The sequence below is a fragment of the Helicoverpa armigera genome, chromosome 1, assembly GCF_030705265.1.
Source record: "Helicoverpa armigera isolate CAAS_96S chromosome 1, ASM3070526v1, whole genome shotgun sequence".
NCBI classification, from domain to species: domain Eukaryota; kingdom Metazoa; phylum Arthropoda; class Insecta; order Lepidoptera; family Noctuidae; genus Helicoverpa; species Helicoverpa armigera.
Window position 1 is genome coordinate 6,698,084 of NC_087120.1, and position 19,507 is coordinate 6,717,590.

General features: G+C 37.5%; 2 protein-coding genes across 4 annotated transcripts in view; one reads left to right on the plus strand and one right to left on the minus strand.

Moving 5' to 3' along the window:
* The window catches only part of LOC110374488 (discoidin domain-containing receptor 2), a 147,180-nt gene that overhangs the window by 7,937 nt on the left and 119,736 nt on the right, over positions 1-19,507 (minus strand). For both annotated transcript variants that reach the window (XM_049849082.2, XM_049849030.2), the window contains 6 exons: positions 11,235-11,402; positions 2,046-2,164; positions 1,208-1,366; positions 964-1,056; positions 224-365; positions 41-145 (listed from right to left, as the gene is read on the minus strand). In XM_049849082.2, coding sequence (XP_049705039.2) covers positions 41-145; positions 224-365; positions 964-1,056; positions 1,208-1,366; positions 2,046-2,164; positions 11,235-11,402 — 786 coding nt within the window. The remainder of the gene's footprint in view (positions 1-40; positions 146-223; positions 366-963; positions 1,057-1,207; positions 1,367-2,045; positions 2,165-11,234; positions 11,403-19,507) is intronic.
* On the plus strand, positions 7,224-10,909 carry LOC110374529 (probable serine/threonine-protein kinase kinX). 2 transcript variants are annotated; one of them, XM_049850816.2, is made up of 4 exons: positions 7,224-7,349; positions 8,660-8,860; positions 9,585-9,791; positions 10,405-10,909. In XM_049850816.2, exons 1-4 carry the CDS (start codon positions 7,322-7,324, stop codon positions 10,788-10,790), a joined length of 822 nt encoding a protein of 273 aa, XP_049706773.2. In that variant the 5' UTR covers positions 7,224-7,321; the 3' UTR covers positions 10,791-10,909. The 2 variants fall into 2 exon arrangements, with proteins under 2 accessions (XP_049706773.2, XP_021187953.3); XM_021332278.3 differs by having other exon boundaries at positions 7,226-7,385.

Genomic DNA, 19,507 nt, shown 5'->3' on the forward strand with positions numbered 1-19,507 from the left:
GTTCCTGTATCTACAATTTATGTTAATAAGCGGGACTTACCTGATCATCATTCATCTCCTCGAACGGCTTAGCCATGCAGTAGGTGAGGACTTCCCAAACTGTAACTCCGAAAGACCAAACGTCGCTTGCCGGTGAACACATTCCCTGGTAACAAAATTGTACACGTTAGTTATGTCTGTTAAAATAGTTGATTGACTGTAAGAGTCAGGAACTGAGGTATACCATGAGCAGGCTCTCCCAAGCCATCCAGCGCAGAGGAAGCCGGGAGCCATCAGCCATCACGTGGTAGTCGCTGACGAACTCCTCACAGAACATCGCGTAGTCTGACACTTTCACGTGCAGATCTTCAGTCACTGTTACGTTCCTGTAACAATTGAAGAAGTTGTATAACTGAAGATCTATCTCAATGGTGGTATCAAGGGTGCGAGACTGGGAGACATGGCATTCCTTAGAAAAGAACATGCACGGATTTTTTTTTAAATCCGCAAAAGATTTGAACTTTTTTTAATTGAAAAATTATTGTATTTCTGCATAAGACTGCTTGGTATACGCATTGAGGAATCAGTCCCAAGTTCTCAAATAATAATGCAGCAAAACGATAAATAAGGCGATTTTATTTCGCAGTTTCTTCGTTAAACTAAAAGCTATAAAACAGACGATCCCGAACAAAATAAATCGCCAAGAATTTCGCTGTCACTGGCGTCGTAAAAACATATCCCATTGCAGTTGTTTCAAATTATGATGTTACGGTTAAAGATTGAATATTATATTTTCTTTGGAGTGTTTCCCCGGTTTAGTGCCAGGATCCGCAATGCGGCTGATACAGATCCGGTTTTGATTTGAAAGAGAGAACAGAAGGCTAACATTTACGTCTCTATTAGATTATATTTTGGCACGGTTATACGAGAGGTACGGAATGTTATGGTCACAGTAAAAGTGTCAGTAAAATGTCAATAACTTACCTCGCTGCGAGATCTCGGTGTACTAATTCGAATGATTCCAGATATTTCATGCCGGCTGCTATCTGACAGCATATGTGAATCAAACTCGAATAACTGAAATAAAAAAAATATGTTAGACGAATTTTGATTAACCCCAAGTTGGTAAAAGGGAAAAGGAAAATATTATCTTAATGAAACAACTGAACAGTTTCTTAAGAAACAGGGGTGTCTCAATGAATAATGGTTGACTTGAACAAAGACTTACTTCAATTTCCGTTCCTGTCGCAGTATTGTGGGGAGATGGGCGGCATCTCCGCGATCCAGGGCCGCACACGGCGGTTCTAGCAGACTCAAACCTAGGACTCTGGCTAGTTGAGGGTGCTTCAAGCCGGCGCCCCATGTAGCTTCGCGGGCAAATGCCGCTCTGCAACAAAATTACCTTTTGAGTACTCTTTACAACAGCGCTAAGCTTTATCTAGCTATCGACATTGTTTCAAGTTCTTTAACAACTTGAAGCACTCTGAAAGTATTCTTGAAATCGAATATCTCTTATTCGTGAACATCGAATGGACTTTTATGATTTGTACATTATGAACGTACTTTGAACGGTTTCAGACTTTTGAAACTGAAAGAGTGTGGAAGTTGCTTGGAGTTAAGTTTCAAATATGATATTTTAAAGTGCTAAGATGGTTTTTAACTTTAGATTTTCAGTTTTCGAGTTGAACTGTAAATTACTTGTATTAAGCAAGAGTACGTACAAACGTTAAACGCTTTTAAGAGCACTTACGTGGCTTAGTCAAACAACTTTCAATTCCAAAATCTGTAATCGATTTCATCTAAATTTAAAGGCTGAATACGTTGTCTGAAAAGTTAATTAAAAGCTGTTTTCAAACAACTAAGTAAAGAACATTGTTGACTGTTAACATTTTGGATTTGAAAGTTATAGTAAGGTGGTTAATTAAGAATTATAAGATGTTATTACGCTAGGATTAGGAGTCAATGTACGCGCACGTAGTCTTATCAATACTTTTGATTCTTTGTCATGACATTAAAGGGCTGTTTGAATGTTCAATATTGTCTGTATGTTTTATTGGTGGACTTACTTCACTTCGTTATGGCAGCCCCGCCACAAAGTCTTGACAACAACGAGGCGGCGGCGTCCTCCAGTCGGTGATTCTTCGTCGCTCAGCTCTTCGATACCATCGGTCTCGCATATCTGGAGCTGTGGACAATACTTACACGTTAGCAAAGTTGGCTCATTACATAGTAACGAACAAAAATACGCAATCCGTATAACATCAAAATTGAGAAACCTCCATTGACTGTTAGTCTTGGTCCGGAATTCTCATTGGTGTCCTGTGTTACCACGACAACGTTAAAAAGACGTAAGTAGGCGCTGTACGCGGGCCACTTCCAGGTAATAATTTATTTCTACCATTGATTTTTATAAGGTCTTTGTTCAACAGTGGGTATCCTACGGCTAAATTTGTGAGAAGAAGAAACGCCGCCCATGGTCGCTTGTCGTGGAAAAAAAAGCGCAAGAAAATATCAACAAGCAAGTCCTATCAATACGCAGTCAACATTTTCAATTTCATTGCATGGTTAGTTACAACAAGGCAATAGTTCTTAAGCACTTAATATAGTGAGAGATGGAAGAGAATTTCCTATATATTTCGCAAAAACCTACTTTGGCCCAGTTTCTAAGTTTACCGAGCGTGGAAAATGGCTTGGCGCCTTGCGGATTTACAAGCCTAGAGAAAAACCCTACCTTCCCCTGTTTAGACCCGAGGTACGCTTGTTTGATTTGAAATATTTCACCACCCGAATAAGCCTTTCTTTTAAGAGATATTGTTGAAGCAATACCTACCTATGTGGAAAGTGGAACACAATGAAAATATTCCATTCGAAGACGGCCGATGTTACTTTTTACTGAGTAACTCAAACACAGATGGGATCGGAGATAAAAGTACCTAATGTAATATTATGATTCAACTCACATACGTTCCAATGTCTGCTTTCATATTCAATGACTATTTTAAAGCCTTCTTTATAAACAGAATGAGTATTCTTAAAAAGACTAAGTAGGTTCTCTTAATGTACATGAAATAGTAGTACAGATCTGTAATTGAAAAAGGACTCCTGTTAATGCGGCTGCAAGCGAAATTCAATATGTTTTAATTAAAGCTACGTGAGCAATAACAAAGGCCTTACAAGGAAAGAGTTGGTGGCCTTGCGGAGGCAACAAATCTCTGTAAAACCAGAAACTAATGGAATTAAAGTATTGTTTGTCCAGGTGGGCTGCGGGACGGCGCCGGTAAATAGCCCACTCTTAGAGCCTGCCTGCCGCGGCGGGTGGCTTGTTATCCTTCCATTAATACTGAAATAACTTCACAGAACGCCATGCCCTTAACCAAATTATACATTTTTTTCTCATTTCAAAATGTTTGTGGTAATCTTCAAGGAAGCTTACGCGCAAACGTAATTTATAAAATAATTAAAACAGGCAATTTATTTACTTTGAAATTTCATTTGAGAGCTCTGAATGTGATCTTGAAAGAATAATAAAGGAGACTCACTCCCGTTAAGCGACGATTATTACGACGGGAAACACGCCGATGAAGCATTCTTCCCCTAAATTCTGCGGTGAATTATGTTTACATTAGGTCAAGTATTATTGTCCTTGAGACTTGAGGGTACAGGAGGGAAAAAATGCCTAATCTGCTCCCTCGCGCAGGGTACATAAAACTAATATAATTTGTAACTAAAGTAATATTATACTCGCGTGAGTTATGTTTGAATTTTAAACTAGATTACAAAGCTGAAAGGATTATGAATATTCATTAATGGTAATAAAATATGCAGGTAATTGATTAAGCACCAGCTAATTGATATGTATATTATTGTGTACTAGATGCAGATTAAAATGATTGAATGACTCCGTTAAAAGCAACGAGATGTCGTCCATCATTTAAGAGTAGCTACATTTTATAATTAAATGCGAATGAAACACCATTTGAATAAATTAAAGCTCGTTATGCACACAATAATTATTTTTTAATATCTTTCCATTAACAAAGAGACTGAGTGCTCTGGCACCCTTTTAATTTTTTGTCGTTCCATTAGCGGCGTCGGTATCGATTTGCATTTAAACTTACATTTTTGTAGCTGTAACACGGTTCTGCGATAAAATAATGATTTCGCTCCGCAGCGTGCCTGGAAATTGTTTTGCTCTTACACCGGTGTACACGAGCTGAGTAGGCATTTTGAAAATTTAATATACGTTGCCACTTTGTACACATTGACTAGGTACGTCGTTAATATAATAAAAATATGAAAAATAAACGCCCTAAGCTATTAAACCGTGTTGCGGCGGGTGGTGAGACCGCCGCGCCGCCCGCCCGGGGGGAGCCAGATTGCATTTTCTTGCTACGGTCAGTAATCAATTTTTATGGGCATTTTTGTAGACCAACGCTCTCTACGAGTCTCTCAGTGTATAACATGATAGTGCCGAGTGGAGCACCCTGTAACCTATCCAAACATCGTCCCCGTATGTTCAGTCTTCTAGATACGTTATATACTTCTAGTCGTTTTGAAGACACTATTAGTGCGCGGAATAATATTCTTCGGATAACATTCAATTTAGGTTGAACACTTTTTTGTTCGTCAGAGACTTATTTAATCAAAAAGAGTTTACCTGACTTGATTAAACATAATTTTTGGATTTAAAATGAAGACTCGATAGAATTTTCGATGAAAATCATTCTTTTTAGATTAATCATAAATTTTCAATCGGGTAATTACGCTTAGTTCCGATACTGGGCCGTTAGTGAAACAACGGAACATTTTATTAGGCTTGGTACAAACTGGTGATTAACGTGCGATTACTAGGGCGTAAACCTTAACTAAATTAGGCTTTGCACCCATCATCAAACAAGTAAGTGATTAGGGCCGACTAATCACAGAAGATAGCCGACTATGTGGCGGGAGACTAGTCATATGGGTTATCTATTACCGACGATTTCCATATTACATATCGTATTTGTATGAGCTAACACAAACATAACGTCTACTGAGATTAGATCACTCTATATGAACTTTTGCGGGAAACTTGATCGTATTAAATGTCACTTAAATTATATTGAATTGCAGTACTTCTGACGGGAATCAAAATATTGAATTTTATAGTGCGGTGCGGCGTGAAGCGATTGCACCATCTGTCAATAATATTCTTATAATTTCATTTTCTGAAAACGATTTTTTATCGCACTAATAAAACTTTCCTGAACTGAAATCTAGTATTAGAAATACAACACACATAGTTGTCTGTATCAATATAACGAGTATTATCCGTCAATAAACACAGGAAAGACTTAACGGAAAAATCGAGACATCAACAAAATATAAGATACAATATCGAAAATCAATGTCCATCTGGCGCGAAGATAGGAAGGCAGTAATGTCAATATATTTATATTAATCACGAGTCCCGTCGTTTATTACAATACGAGGGGAAAACCACTGCACATAATAGATAAAGTGAACATTAAGAATGAAACCACGCCGACGTGGAGGAATTCACAAGGGCTAATTAGGAGTTACAAAACATTTGGGACGTTTAAAATACTTGTAACGCAAAGAGGCCATATCTGGGCAGCTCCGGGCGGTACAGGTGGCCGCGGTTCACTAATTCACTGTTTGTTCGTTCTTAATGAAAATACAACAGGGGCACGCTCTATTGTTTACCCAGCATTCCAGTCAGGAGCAAGTGGTGCGTTGTTTGCGTCGGCGCGCCACGCCAGTCTATGTTGGATAAGATCCTAATTAGATCGCTCGTACCTCGAGCTAACCCGCTGGCAACAAGGCTTGCAATGGCGATCAACTACCGCACGACTGCCATTTTGTTCCATCTAGCTTAGACTAAACTGAGTACGGGCGCATAATGTATATGACGCTCGGTTCGCTACACTAGCTAATCGATTATTCATGGGAAACTGAAAGATTTTCCTAATTGGTTTTCGCTGCGATTTCAGGTAGCTTGAATATTTAAGTTTTTGCCGTTGTTTGCACGCAAGTGCGTGACTAGAGTTTATTTAGCGTAGACTTGCTTTATAAGTTGTCTTGCTTTAGAATTAAAGGAATCGTTTAACCGAGTTATGATTGTTTTTCGTTTATGGGTATAAGAAAATAAACGACAGACATTGAGTAAATGATTGACAATTTCTCGCCTTCACCGCCTATTATCCAGACCTTCTCTTGACTTGGAAGAAACAAACGTAGAATCTACTAATTAACAACGTTTAAAACATTTTTAAAATCGGTATATCGTATGGTTTGAGTCAGTTTTTCATTTATCGATTCCTGCTTCCAAATTAAGTTTCCGCTTGCAACGGCGCAGGCGATTAGAAATTAAGCATTTAAACCGCAGTAGACTTGGGAGTGAAAGCGCGACAGACAGACAGAGTTATTTTCGCATTTATATTTATAAGTAATGATTCGTTCATGTTGTCCCATCGTGTGGTGTAATCATGGTAACAGCGCAGCCCTATAACAGCGCGTTTAATTGCCGCACTCACCCCACGCTTGTTGCCCTTTGGCTCACTTTATAATAACACTATAAAATAGAACCCAATAATATCAATTTAAAAGTTTATTTCACTGCGTTAAGAATCCTTACTAATATTTAAAAACAAACACCTAAGGAGAAGGAGTGAAATCTATGGGGACGGACATAAAAGTGTATCAAACAAGAAGTCTATAACACTGCTATACAGCCGGTCCTTTTAATTAAATATCTCGAACTAACACAAAGATCTCAAACAAAATGCAATATCTATAACCAGCATAATATATTTAGTTGGAATCAATATTAGTCTAGACGGTCTAGCAATTAATTGCAACAGTATTTGTATACAGTTATGAACAATGTTGGTGATTTATTTACATTGGTGGAGCCCACCTGGTCTCCAGATTACTGGGAACTGTTCGTGTATTGACGCGACTAGCTGCCGGCGAATGCCATGCAATGATTTATTTTTATGACGCTACAGTACGTGAGTATGATGCACTTTTGTATATTAAATACTTTGAATACTTTTCTCGGTTTTTGTTTGGTTTTTTGCCCTGAAGTTTTTGGAAAATGGAATATCTAATACGATTTTGTGATTTTCACATGAATTTCCCGTATTCACGTCCAAAATATTTTATAGTTTTTTTTTTCATCAAAATTCTAAACTCTTTTGTGAATTTTGCCTCCGAACTCAAAGAGGATTAATGTGAAAATAAAATAAAATTTTTACCGTCAAATTCTGACGTCGGTATAAAATCTGAAAATGTAAAAGTGGTTTTCGAAATTTCTAAAGTTTATCCTAATTTTGGAGCAATGGAGGATTTTTTCAAAAATCTTAAGGGTGATTCTCTTTTCAATGTTGAAAATCCAACTGTAGGTAAGATAATGTATTTTTTTCGAGAGGCATGTAACTTTAATTTGCTGCTTTGTATCGTAATCATTTAATGAATCTTTGTAATGGTGAGTAATTTAGGAAAACGGCAATCTTCTTTGAAAAAAAATGGTTTTGACTAATCACTCATGTGTGATAGGAGAGATCGACTAAATATTGCAAAAACACGCATTCGCATTATAATCAGTAAGCGCAGACATACATGAACTTCATACACATCATATGTAACAGTTCTACAAAAATATAATAAAGGAAGGAATTCCATTATCACGCAAACAGAAAAAAAACATCGGATGAATGGCCAGGAGTTGTCGCCAAAGTAAAATTCATGGGTTAGGGTGCGGCTACCAATGTTACGAACCTCCCTGCTAGCTCCGCAAGGGGAGGCTGGCTTTAAGAGATTTTTATTGCAACACCACCATTTGTCCTCTGCTTTTGTGCGCAAGACGTTAAGACCGAAAGAAGTCAACAAACAGTACACTGTTCATAAAAAACTTTTAGAATAAAACTGATATTAAGCATGCGTACTAATTACACAATCGTGTAAAACTTAATTATCAAAAGCAAACCACGCAGAACATTCGGTCGCCTTCGCTCAAATTGGTTGTCAATTCTTAAGGCCAATGGTACAAAACCCGCATAAAAACAGCGGGAAATCCGCTAGTTTGGAAACTCGATCAAACAGATAGCATAGCTTTAAGGGCCCTCGTCCACTGCGTCTTTTTGCAGCGATGCTGGTGTATCGATACAGTCGCGATGCGGTCCTCACTCAAATAACCACGATTCAGCCGCGTTACTGACGCCCCTTAGTCAGTCTTCTGCCACCATGTTAATAGCACGTTTACAAACCGGATTTTTCCAATCGTACATGTGACAGAACGCAATTGACAACTACAAACGATGTCGAGTTTTGGCATCGCTTCTATGGCAAATAAAGCGTCTAAAAGTCACTATGGGCTGGGGCCCTAAAACTTCATAGGCAAATAAAACTTTAATCTATTTTTTTTTTAAAGTAGATTAACTATTTTTTTACTAAGTTACCTCATGTTTTTGATTTATTTACTAAAGAGAAAAACTATAAAGTTATCATTGTTATGCTTTTCTACACTATTATGAGATAAAACAATATTCATATCTCTACATATTGTTGACGTATGTGTTCAAATATTGCTTCGGACTGAACTTTGGCTTGTTAATATATAATTGTCAAAATTTGTTTAAAGAAATATGAATAACGTTTATCCTTTAATATTTTACAGAATCCAAAAACGATGAAAGTAACTTGTTAGTACAAAACAAAGCTGAGGAAAATACCAATGTATTACAGCAAAAAGATGAACCGGTTCATAATCCTATAAAAAATATGGATTTGGTTACCCCGGACGGTAGCGGAGCACCAGATAAGATTAAAGAAGTAAAGGATGAGAAGAAGGCTAACGAAGAGATCAAGACCCCATCAAGTAAGATCATTGACTCGGGGCAATGGATAAGTCGAATAACCTGATAGAGAGAAACTAACTTTGCTATCCTCACAAAAGAAAGTCACTCCGAGGTGTTTCAAGAAGAATCCAAGAAACCAGTAGACAAAACTAGCGTTGACAGCTTATTCCCATACATACATACGTTGATCAGATTATAAAAATCGCAATAAGAACAAGACCCTAAATACTAATACTAACGACCAAATACCTCTTGTAACTTTGGCAATTATAAGTTCGCTGATTAAAAAGTATTTCTAGATACAAGCGACATTAAGTCCGCAGTATCTAAAAAAAATGCATTTGCCAACCCATTTACGAAATTCCTATTATATTTCAAAACAAAATAATAGCTACAAATAATTTATCTCAATAAATTCCATGTCTTGAATTTTAATAACAATAATCTTAGTAGTTTCTAATGGCTTTGCTACTATTTTAATGCCGGGATATGGGAATTACATAAAAAGATTCATGTGAGAACTGAAGCACAAAGAGATAATCTATCAATTTCTTCGGTAGTATTAAAATCATTCGCGCGCGTATTATGTTCTACACTATTATGAGATAAAATTATATTCATATCTCTACATATCGTTGACGTATGTATTCAAAGATTGCTTTTGGATTCACTTTGGGCTTGTTAATGTATGTCAAAATTTGTTTATAGAAATATGAATAACTTTTATCTTTTAATATTTTACAGAATCCAAAATCGATGAAAGTAACATGTTAGTACAAAACAAAGCTCCAGAGAACGTCAACATAGTACCAGTTCAAATCGATGAACCGGTATATAATCCTATAAAAACTATGGATTTGGTTACCCCGGAGGGTAGTGGAATGCAGGAAAAGATTAAAGATGTAAAGGATGAGAATAATACTGCTCTTGAAGAGCTGAAGAAAAAATCAAGTAAGATCATTGACTCGGCACTGGATAAGTCGAATAGCCTGCTAGAAGGAGCAAAAGCTAACTTTGATGTCCTTACCAAACCAAGTCCTACTGAGCCGGGCGAAGAAGAATCCTCAGTAGAAAAAATTAGCTATAACACATTGTTTCCATACCTATATTGATCAGATGATATACAATTCGCTACATGAACCAGACCCACTCTAGCACTAAATCAAACTCACTCACTTTTTAAAATTCAAACCTTAAACCACCATCTAACCAATAATGCAACTGACTAGCAATGAGAGAAAACTATGAAAGAAATGAATCGTAATTCTGTATGTCTCTGCGCTTTTCGAAGCTAGGTCACTAACTTAAAAAGATGATTGCCGTTCCATAGGTTAGTGGTATTGTCTACCTGATTAAATAGTTTCATCATCATATTCAGATCATTATGGTAGTCATCAAAGTTATAATCATTTTACTACCTATGTAATATGTAGCAGGCTTGTACCTAGATCAGCAAGCGATAAAGCAAAAGATAAACATATCCTGATATGTAAAACTTTAAATTTGAGAAATATCCCAGTTTGATAAGACTATATACCTTAGTATAATATATACATTTTTTCAGTGCCTGACTCCAATCTGGATAACCCTCTGCTTGCAACGACCAGCGCAGAAACTTTAAAAAGAATGTCCAGTACACCACCTGATGTCCGCGAGATTAATGAGAAGCTCACTGAAATATCATTGCAATCTCAAGCAGCACTCGAAGATCTGAAGACACAATCCACCAGGATCATTGATCATGCTAAATCGCAAACGAACAAGGTGTTGGAGAACGCTAAGCTCAACTTTAGCGTGTTCACCAGGGCACTTGAGCAGGAATTGGAACAGCAGACTCCGAAGCCACCAGTGGAAGTGGATATAGATCCTCCGAAGTCGGCTGAAGCGACCTTTGATGAACTCGTAGAGCGGTATTCAAGGAGTGATAATATTATGGACTTCTTTAACTGAGTAATACACATACGAGAAACCTACCAGATTATTTGGAAGCAAACTCTCAAAATTATCCCAGCAGACATTTAACATACAAATCCACTTGGAATTAAAAATAAATAGTTGCCTATTTCCAATTTTTGTTTTCTTTGTCAAGTTTGGCCATTACTATATTTAGATTAAAAATTCACTGTTGCCAATCCGAAACCTAATATATATTCTTAGGAATTGTGGAAAGTAAGCAGTATGGTACCAAGTCCCACGCGCTCCACAAGTTTTCGAGGCGACCAGCTATTCTGATGATTAGTCATTTCGACATATTGATAAGATAGCAAACACTTTTAACCATACAGAAGATGCTAGCTCTGATCACTGCTGTACTTCCTCCAGGCAGAGGGTGAATGACATCCTCTTTTTACAGGTGCTTCTTAACTAGAAATCTTTACAGTTGAAGGTACTTACACTGCCATGAGGGCCCTCGCCAAGGAAGGTGACAGGTCGCATGCGCCCCCGCGGGAAATCCAGCAGGGGCGCCACTCCGTTTGGGGGCTCCGCTTCAGGTAGTTTGATAGATGTGAACAGGCCAGGGGCGGGTTTCTCGCGACGGCACGCACGTTCTTCCGGGTACGTCTGTGAAGAAGACTGTATCTCAGTATATTGCGCTTTATCCTATCTAGAGGTATTAATGTTATTGGAACATGAAATTGTTATGTTTCACTTTTGACTGGTTTCTGGTGAGATTCTCTATCTGCATTGAACTCTAAAGTCTAAAGAAGTCTAGGTGAGAGGGGTAGTGCCTCAAGGGTAATAAATAATAAAAGTTTATTTCAAGTTATTGTCGCTTACAATTTCATGTAGGGTGGGAATGAAGTCACGACAACCATCACAAGTTCTAAGAAAATAAAACTGTAGTTCAATTTCGTCAACATAGGCTTCGATATTGTCATGAAAATTGGGGCCAGCAGCTCAATAAAAACAAAACAAAATCACGAAGACCAGAGAATTATGTTAGTGTAGCAGAAATACATTAGCGGGGAATTATATCATAATGTTAGGTTAGCGAGTTTTGCTTTGACAAAAAACGTCCGAGGAATACACGATCGTCATTATGGAGTGTTTTTGTGTTTCTAATGTCACGCTCATGTCTGGGGCCTAGCCGATACTTTGAGCCGATATGATCAATATCGTCGTTTTCTATTCTTACTAAAGGCTTAATGGACAAAAGCGCTTTCGGCGAAGAAAAAGTGTACAGTGCAGAGTGGACGGGCACTTACGGTATTTTGATTTCCAGAATTAAGGGGAAGTGCAGTTCAGGTGAATCTCCCACCGTGTGCACTGATGCACCTTTGTTCTATCCTCACTTTTGTTCTATTTTTTGTGAGTGCTTATGGTGTCCTCCGATTTGTCGGTAACGTCGAACATTCGAGGTACTTTTAAAAAGTCTTTTATGCAATCTAATACGATTACGATGGAAGCAAAAAAATACTTCGACATTTCCCCTATTGTGAAGATCTTAAATTTATATTTTGTAAATGTTGGATTTTTATAACAAGTAGACATTTATTTGAAGTATATTCTTAGTGAAACTTGATTAGTAAACCGCCTCTATTATTGGAAGTATTTATCAATATACGTAAGGTTCCTACATTACATTAATGTTCGATAGCATACACATTTTATATGTACCCGTAAATAACCGTGTTCCTACTTAATTGCTATTCCCCTCCCAAGATTGCGTTGCTATAATTTATACGGTACCATGAATTATTATAGACCTAGGTGTATTATATGTGTGGCTGTAGTTATTATGTGTCTATTAATTAAAACCGAAAATAAAATACGTAAGTCCTTATTTAGGATATCAATTTGTTATAAAGCTAATAAAATGACCGACACAGTTGTTTGTTATTAAATAATATGATATTATGGCGTTAGCTACAAAGTTTTATACGTTGAGCGGTCAGTTAAATCTCAAAGAATTAAGTCCGGCGCACGCGAGCGAACAAACTGGCGGCGTTCAACTTCGCTAACACAAAACAAACGTAATTCGCAATAGAAAGTCTGCTGGTAAAGCCGGCGACTTAGTAGCAAAGCCCTACAAAGCCATAGTAAAACATTAACAAAACACGATCGGCCCCAACGAATCGCTTGCTCATAATACCTTCGTGTACTCATTTATCATTTCGTAAACGACCGCATAATACCCATAATGAGTAAAATCCAAGCATACCTTGGGCAATACCATTAATATTACAAAACCCGGTCTCTCCCCTTCAATGGATGTTCCTCCGTACTATAGTTTGAAGACCTTTGTGGTGTGTACTAATTTTGGTGAACCTTTATTTTATAGTTATAAGCCACACTTTTTTGAAGAAAAGTCACATTATCATGTATGCGGATTTTTTTGTCGAATTATGATTTTTGTGCCCTTATTTTGTGTTGTGATCATCTATTTACAGAAGGCTAAGTGCATTGTATGCATGGTTGTTTCATCCTGCTAGCAATGACTTTTCTTTTTATGGAGTTTCAGTGCATGAAGTTCCCTAGAATTTCAGGATTATTTCTAGTTCTGTGTGAATATTTAAAAATGACGTGCTATTCGATCAACACGGCCTAATGAAAGGGCTTATTTCCTCCTAGCAAAAGACTATTGTTAACTTTTTTTGGGGCGGCAAAGAAGCTTTTCTTTAACAATTGCTTCCAAGTACTTGTAAGTATTCCTATTTTGTAAGCCTTATTCAGACTACCGATCATAATGTAATAATAGAATTTAAAAGTAAGTGGAGGCTTGCTTAAGTATCTGTGTGAATGTGTGTGAATGTGTATCTGTGTGCTTACTAGTGAAAAAATATATAACGCTCCAAATTATTACCAAATCTACCAGCAATATTTCTAGCAAGTACAGAATTAGTTTCGGGAGTATGTCACAGATACAGGTAGTTATTCTAAGGGTACGGAAAATTGAAAACAATAGCAACTGCACTAAAACGTACAGTTATCACCACATCTTCGGGGCACATAAATTTTATTTATGACTAAATAGAATAAGCCGTCGGCTATGCAAAGCAATCCATTATTTAATTCAGCTCCTGTGACACCCCTGGCGGAGTGGAGGGGTACGGGGGTTAGGGTCGGACATGTGACATATTCTCGTGCCACGCGGGGGTGTTTATGTAGCTGGTGTTGCGGCTACATGCTCCCGAGTGTAACGCGTAATGGAGTGCTCCTACAGAACGGGAGGTAAAAATGTTGCACTGAAATTATGCCCCAAATGTACTGCATGGAGATGATGCTGGTAGTGTGAAGAAGGTTTGGTTAAGATTTTAATACTCTGTTGTTTTCGTCACCTGTATTTACGTGGTCAGTTAGTCTCCGAGCTTACCTTACTAATGCATTTTATTTAAGCACACGTAGAAGGAAGAAAGTCAATACCAAACCGACCATTATAAGCTCCTTCGAAACCCCCGATTACTACCTTAAATGGTCCCTCAATAAACCGACTCCGCCCCTCAGCTGACCCGTCACAGGTATTTTTAATTAACTTTGAAATTAAATCTTTACTGTAGATCGTTTTTCATAGCTGTCATATTTTCACATGCAATAATTTTAGCAAATTCTCTGCTACTGCTTTATTATTATTTTATTTATGTGCTTTGGTATTTAATTTGAGACGAAAATAGTAATAACATTATTTAAGAACAACGTCCTTTGAGGATTTACTTGTACACAATTTCATGCCTTTTATTTACGCTAAAATAATACTGATGTGAATTATTCTCTTGAATAAATACATCTTATATACTTAGTTGTTACTTAACAACTTGCTACGTTTCTTCACAAAACTATGTTTTTTTAAACTATTTTACACTTCATTTGCCGCAGTGAAGCATCGCGGAACTATTCGGGCCCATTAAAAGTCTTCGGAAGTACTGGAAAAGTAGCGTTAACTTTGCTGTACTTGTTTTCAAAAGCGAGAGAACTTCAAGAGATGCCTGTATATAAAATATCAATGCAAGTAAATACAGATATGTACCACTAGTGTTTAAGTAATGTGTGGTTTATTTAACCAGCATCCACTCCATTTGCCTCAGTAGATTTTTCGAAGCAAGCTGTTTGAGTGGCCTCGCAGATACATTCAGGCAGTAAAGGCTTTTAGCGGTTTCGAAACTCTGAGACGCAAACTAATATATCTCAAGCACTATCGATGAAACCGGTCACTTTAATAAACGTTATTGCGAATGCTTAATCCTGTCTATAAATAGTTTTGTCATTAAAACTGCAAGAGATATTTTTTCTGGATAACGCTGTAACAAAGTTTCCCCATAACGGCGCAGTGCAGGATATAAAACGGGCATGGGGTACCATAACAAGTGGCACCGGGGAAACTTTCCCGACATATAGTTACATGTAAATAATGTTCGTACGCAATAAGCAGTACCTTGCACTGAATATTTTATTCGTTACCCAGTGGAACATAACTTTTATCATCTGACAGAACATAAATCTAAGTCGAGACATCTGAGTTGTAATATTTATTAGGCGATTACTCTATTCTGTAAAGGCAATTTGATTAAATTGTTTCATGAATATTTCGGACATTATTAGGCTGCTCGGGTAAATAAAGGTAAAATATTTAAACTGAAAACAAAGAATACTGTTGATCTGTAACGTCCTACTGAATAAACCACTAATCTACCTTTGATAAAATTTGGCACAGAGCCCAAATAGGAATATTCTTTTTCTTTGTACGCTCGCAGTAATCCCCGTAGGACGCGAGTAAAACCGCAGCCAGTAACTTGTATTTTATTTTTTTAAATTAGACTGTCGGCTACTGAATGCAAACAATCGTACGAGAGGGACTTGCTAAATGAGACGAGCCGAGTATCGGACCCTCGACTCAACTGCCTACAAGAGCCTCTCAGAGATGATCGAGGCTTCACTGGCCGAATGTTTAATTGCTAAATTACATTCCTCACCATTACGAGACAGTGCTTAAATTTAATTAGCACGTTGACTCAAAGTGACAGTTGGGGACACTTTAAGAATTTTCTATAGGTATTGCGAGGCTTCCGCGAGTCGTGAGCGGAGCTGCTGGGAACAAAGGTACCTGCGGCTTTAACAAGACAAAAGCGTTGCACTTGCTAAGAAGTGAAGCGAGTGAAGCCGTGCTATACTGCTATATGTATCTTCGTACTTTGGTTTACTTTTCTCCCCTCTGAACATTTTTTCTCGTCTCATTGTTTATAGGCACGTTCTAAAGAGGGTTTACGCATTTTTTTTTGTTTTGCAACAGCAGGGATAAATATCGTTAATTTTTCAAAAAGAATATAAAGTATTTATCTGTTTTCGTTTATCATCAGTGCTTTTCATAGATTATTATCTTGGCTTTTTATTTAAATAGTTCATCTTTTATAGCTTAATTATCTTTTCCTTTTACACGTGTTAACTATAAGGCATTGAGTACATAGTGAGACAACGCCATCACCTCGTGAGACTGACACCGTCGCTCCACCGCTTTGCTACAATGTAATTAAAAATTAAGCGCCGCTATCTCAGGTGTTCTTCAACAAAATGCATTAATTAAGATCGCGGGAAAAACCTCAAATAAGGTATGTAGCAACGCTAATTAACTTAGTTACCTCATATTCTATACTTAGAACTTATGTAGCTACGTAAGTGGTTAGAAAGCCTATGTATTTCTTTCAGTTCTTTTGGTGGTTTCGTTGTGTAACGACTGCCCGTATACGTAATGCTTTGTTTTTAGTTGCGGTCCGAGCTTTTTAAATAAGGATGCTTCGGTAGAGAGTGAGCTGTTTTTGTGTTTGTACGAGCGTTACAACTGTTTTCAGAGCAAAGGATTCTATTCACTAATATGCAAGTTTTAATTAGAAACTGCAATTAACTAGTAATTTACTAGAATCACTTTAACTATAAATAATGTAATCTTCATTCGAGCGAAAAGAAAATATACCTAACAAACATCAACGCCTAAAGCTTAGATAACCTAAGATTTATATAAAACCTGAAAGTATAATGGTGAGAATAACATAAAGCCTACTATTTTATCAAGCTACAAAAGATTGGGCCGACAAAAGGCGCAGCCCTGGAGGTAATCCTTGAGTGGCCAGTGAGCATACGTCGTTTGGGCAAACTCCCAGTGTCATTATAAAATACGGGCCACAATGTGGATTCACTTTGAGAAATGGAGGGCGGGCTTCTGAACACCTGGGGCCCGCGCCAACTATGTATGTACCCTGTGTTGTTCCCCTTTTTGTAAGTTGCAAAGTCACTCGAGTTATATTTATCGACTCTCCTAAAGTGAATAGCAAAATGTGTTGCTTCTTGTTTGTTGAGGTTTTTCTTCCTTTTGTTATGTTATTTTTTTGTGGAATATTCTTAAGTAGTCTGCAGGTTTTGCTAACATTGGTACATTTTTCATAAAATGACGTGAAGCTGTGTTGGTAGGGGAGGGACTAACACAAATGTCAATAGGTAAAACGGAACGTAGCCATGTTGTCTGACTTGACTGACAAAGGGAAATCGTGCAATGAGGGACAATTGAGTTATTAGGTTCGTCACACAGTAGTATTGTTCGATGCGCGCCGTCCGCCAATTAACACGAACAACTCCGATATTTGCTTTGTTGTGATAGATAAGCAGACTGTTTGCTCTCCGTAAATTATTTAATGTTAATTAACTGCTTTATTAGGTACCTACAATTTATAACAAACTTCTTTAAACATATCAGTATTACAATAATACCCTAGCACAAGTTGACATTGTAAAGTTTTTTTTTGCAAAAACACCTCGGATGAATCGAAATAAAAACGACAGCGCGCAAAAGTGGAAGCAAAAGAAACATTTTCTAAAAAGTAGTTTCGTTAAATTCCAATTGGCTACGTTTCGACGTCACCACACTGCTCGGTACATTCGTAAACAGCGTTCTCTGTAATTTGTTTGCCACAGCCGTGTTGCGTTTACTTTCCCCAAATGTACAGTGGTATACTACAGCGCGTTTTATCAATTAACTTTAAATACCTCCATTACAATGCATATTATTTGCACACATACTAGCTCCAAGTATCACGAAGTTTCAGCTACTTTAGTGCACGTTTATTTTGCCAAAATTGTCCACTATATTCTTTTTAGTTGAGAAATAACTCAAGACCAAGCCAGGTATATTGAATTTCTTGAGTTTTCACGTGAGTTATTTCTTCAAAAGAATTTTCTTGTCAAGTTTATTTAGGACGACATGTTTTTTGTCTTGGAAAATACTTTAAGTTCAATTTCAGATGACGCAGCAAATTCTCTAATATGTAGGTATATGATGCTGCAAGTGTACCTATAATCAAAAAGTTTCAAGACTATCAATACTAAAAACCTCACAATTTGGACAAACAGGCCATAACTTATGACTTAAGTGTTATTATATTACACAGTTGTTCAGATTAAGGGAGACGAGAAGTTTTCCCGGCAAAGTTGTTGATTGGAGAGACACTTGACGAAAACTTTCTATTGCTTTCACATTAAAGGCAGTAGTGAAAGAATAGCCCATTGTTTGTAGTGAAGATTGATCGCCGTCACGGAACCGAATCGTATTAGAATGCGAGCCCAGTGTTCCGCCCGCTTCATCTCAGCAACTTTTAATAAGGTCACAGGTGGTGTTTCGCGAATGAATATTTTGGTTCCATGAAACTTGGATAAAGGATGTACCTAAATCTTTCAGGCGCTCGCGTATTATCAGCAGTGTGCCGAAGAAAGAGGGTAGGTATATGTTGTCCTAGTAATCTCGAAACGGATTTTGTCGTGCTAGCTTTCGTAACGCTACTCCATGAGAATGTAATGAATACTTTTTGTAAAAAATATTTTTATTAAGGCCACTGTTTTCATGTTCTTGTAGTCATCGGCTGGGAGTTTTTGTCGGGTTTCGAAATGTACATTACTAGTTCTTTTCTGTTTCTTACATACAATACTAGCACTATCATGACCTGTATAACACTATGTAAGTCGTCGGTTCGTCCTTGTAATGAACGAACCGAAGCGGCACTGCAGTTATAAATTGTGCTAACGTCGAGCCCAACGCGCTGTTTTGGATAAACGATATAAAAAACGACACTCAAATAAAAGAGCGGGGACATTTGTTAACTAATGACTGGAATCAAATATCCAGGCAGGACTGCTGTTTTACGAGCACAGTTAATCTTAGATAATTTTATTCACGGTGAACTGTAATTTCGTTCCATTCCGAAGAGCCGTAAGTCGAGTTCAATATAATACTACTCAAGTACAATAGTGCCTTTTAGATATTAATTGGAGTGAATGGAAAGAGCGCAGAAGCATAAGTAAATTATCGAATTATCTTCTTTTTAAAATATCGTTTTTATTTCGCCCTCGGCATGAGGTTCCGCCCCCACAGCGGGCTAAGCGACACGTGTACTATTTTTTACATTTTTTGATTCGCTGCAAAGAGAATAGCGTAATATGTTTCGATTACCGTTGCCTTGGGTTCGTTTTAACTGAAAAATGTGTCTGTTACCAAGTTTCCAATCGGATTGGGGCGTTTTTTATCATTTGGCTCTGTTGTGCTTTGACTGCGGGTGCTATTTTTCATCGGTAGTTCGTTTAGATGTGGTTGATTAATTATTCAAGCCTTACTCACTCACGTAGCAAAGTGGGGTTGCCAGTAATTGCGCTTTTAGTGATAAGCCGACAAAACTTAAATAACAAGTTAAGCT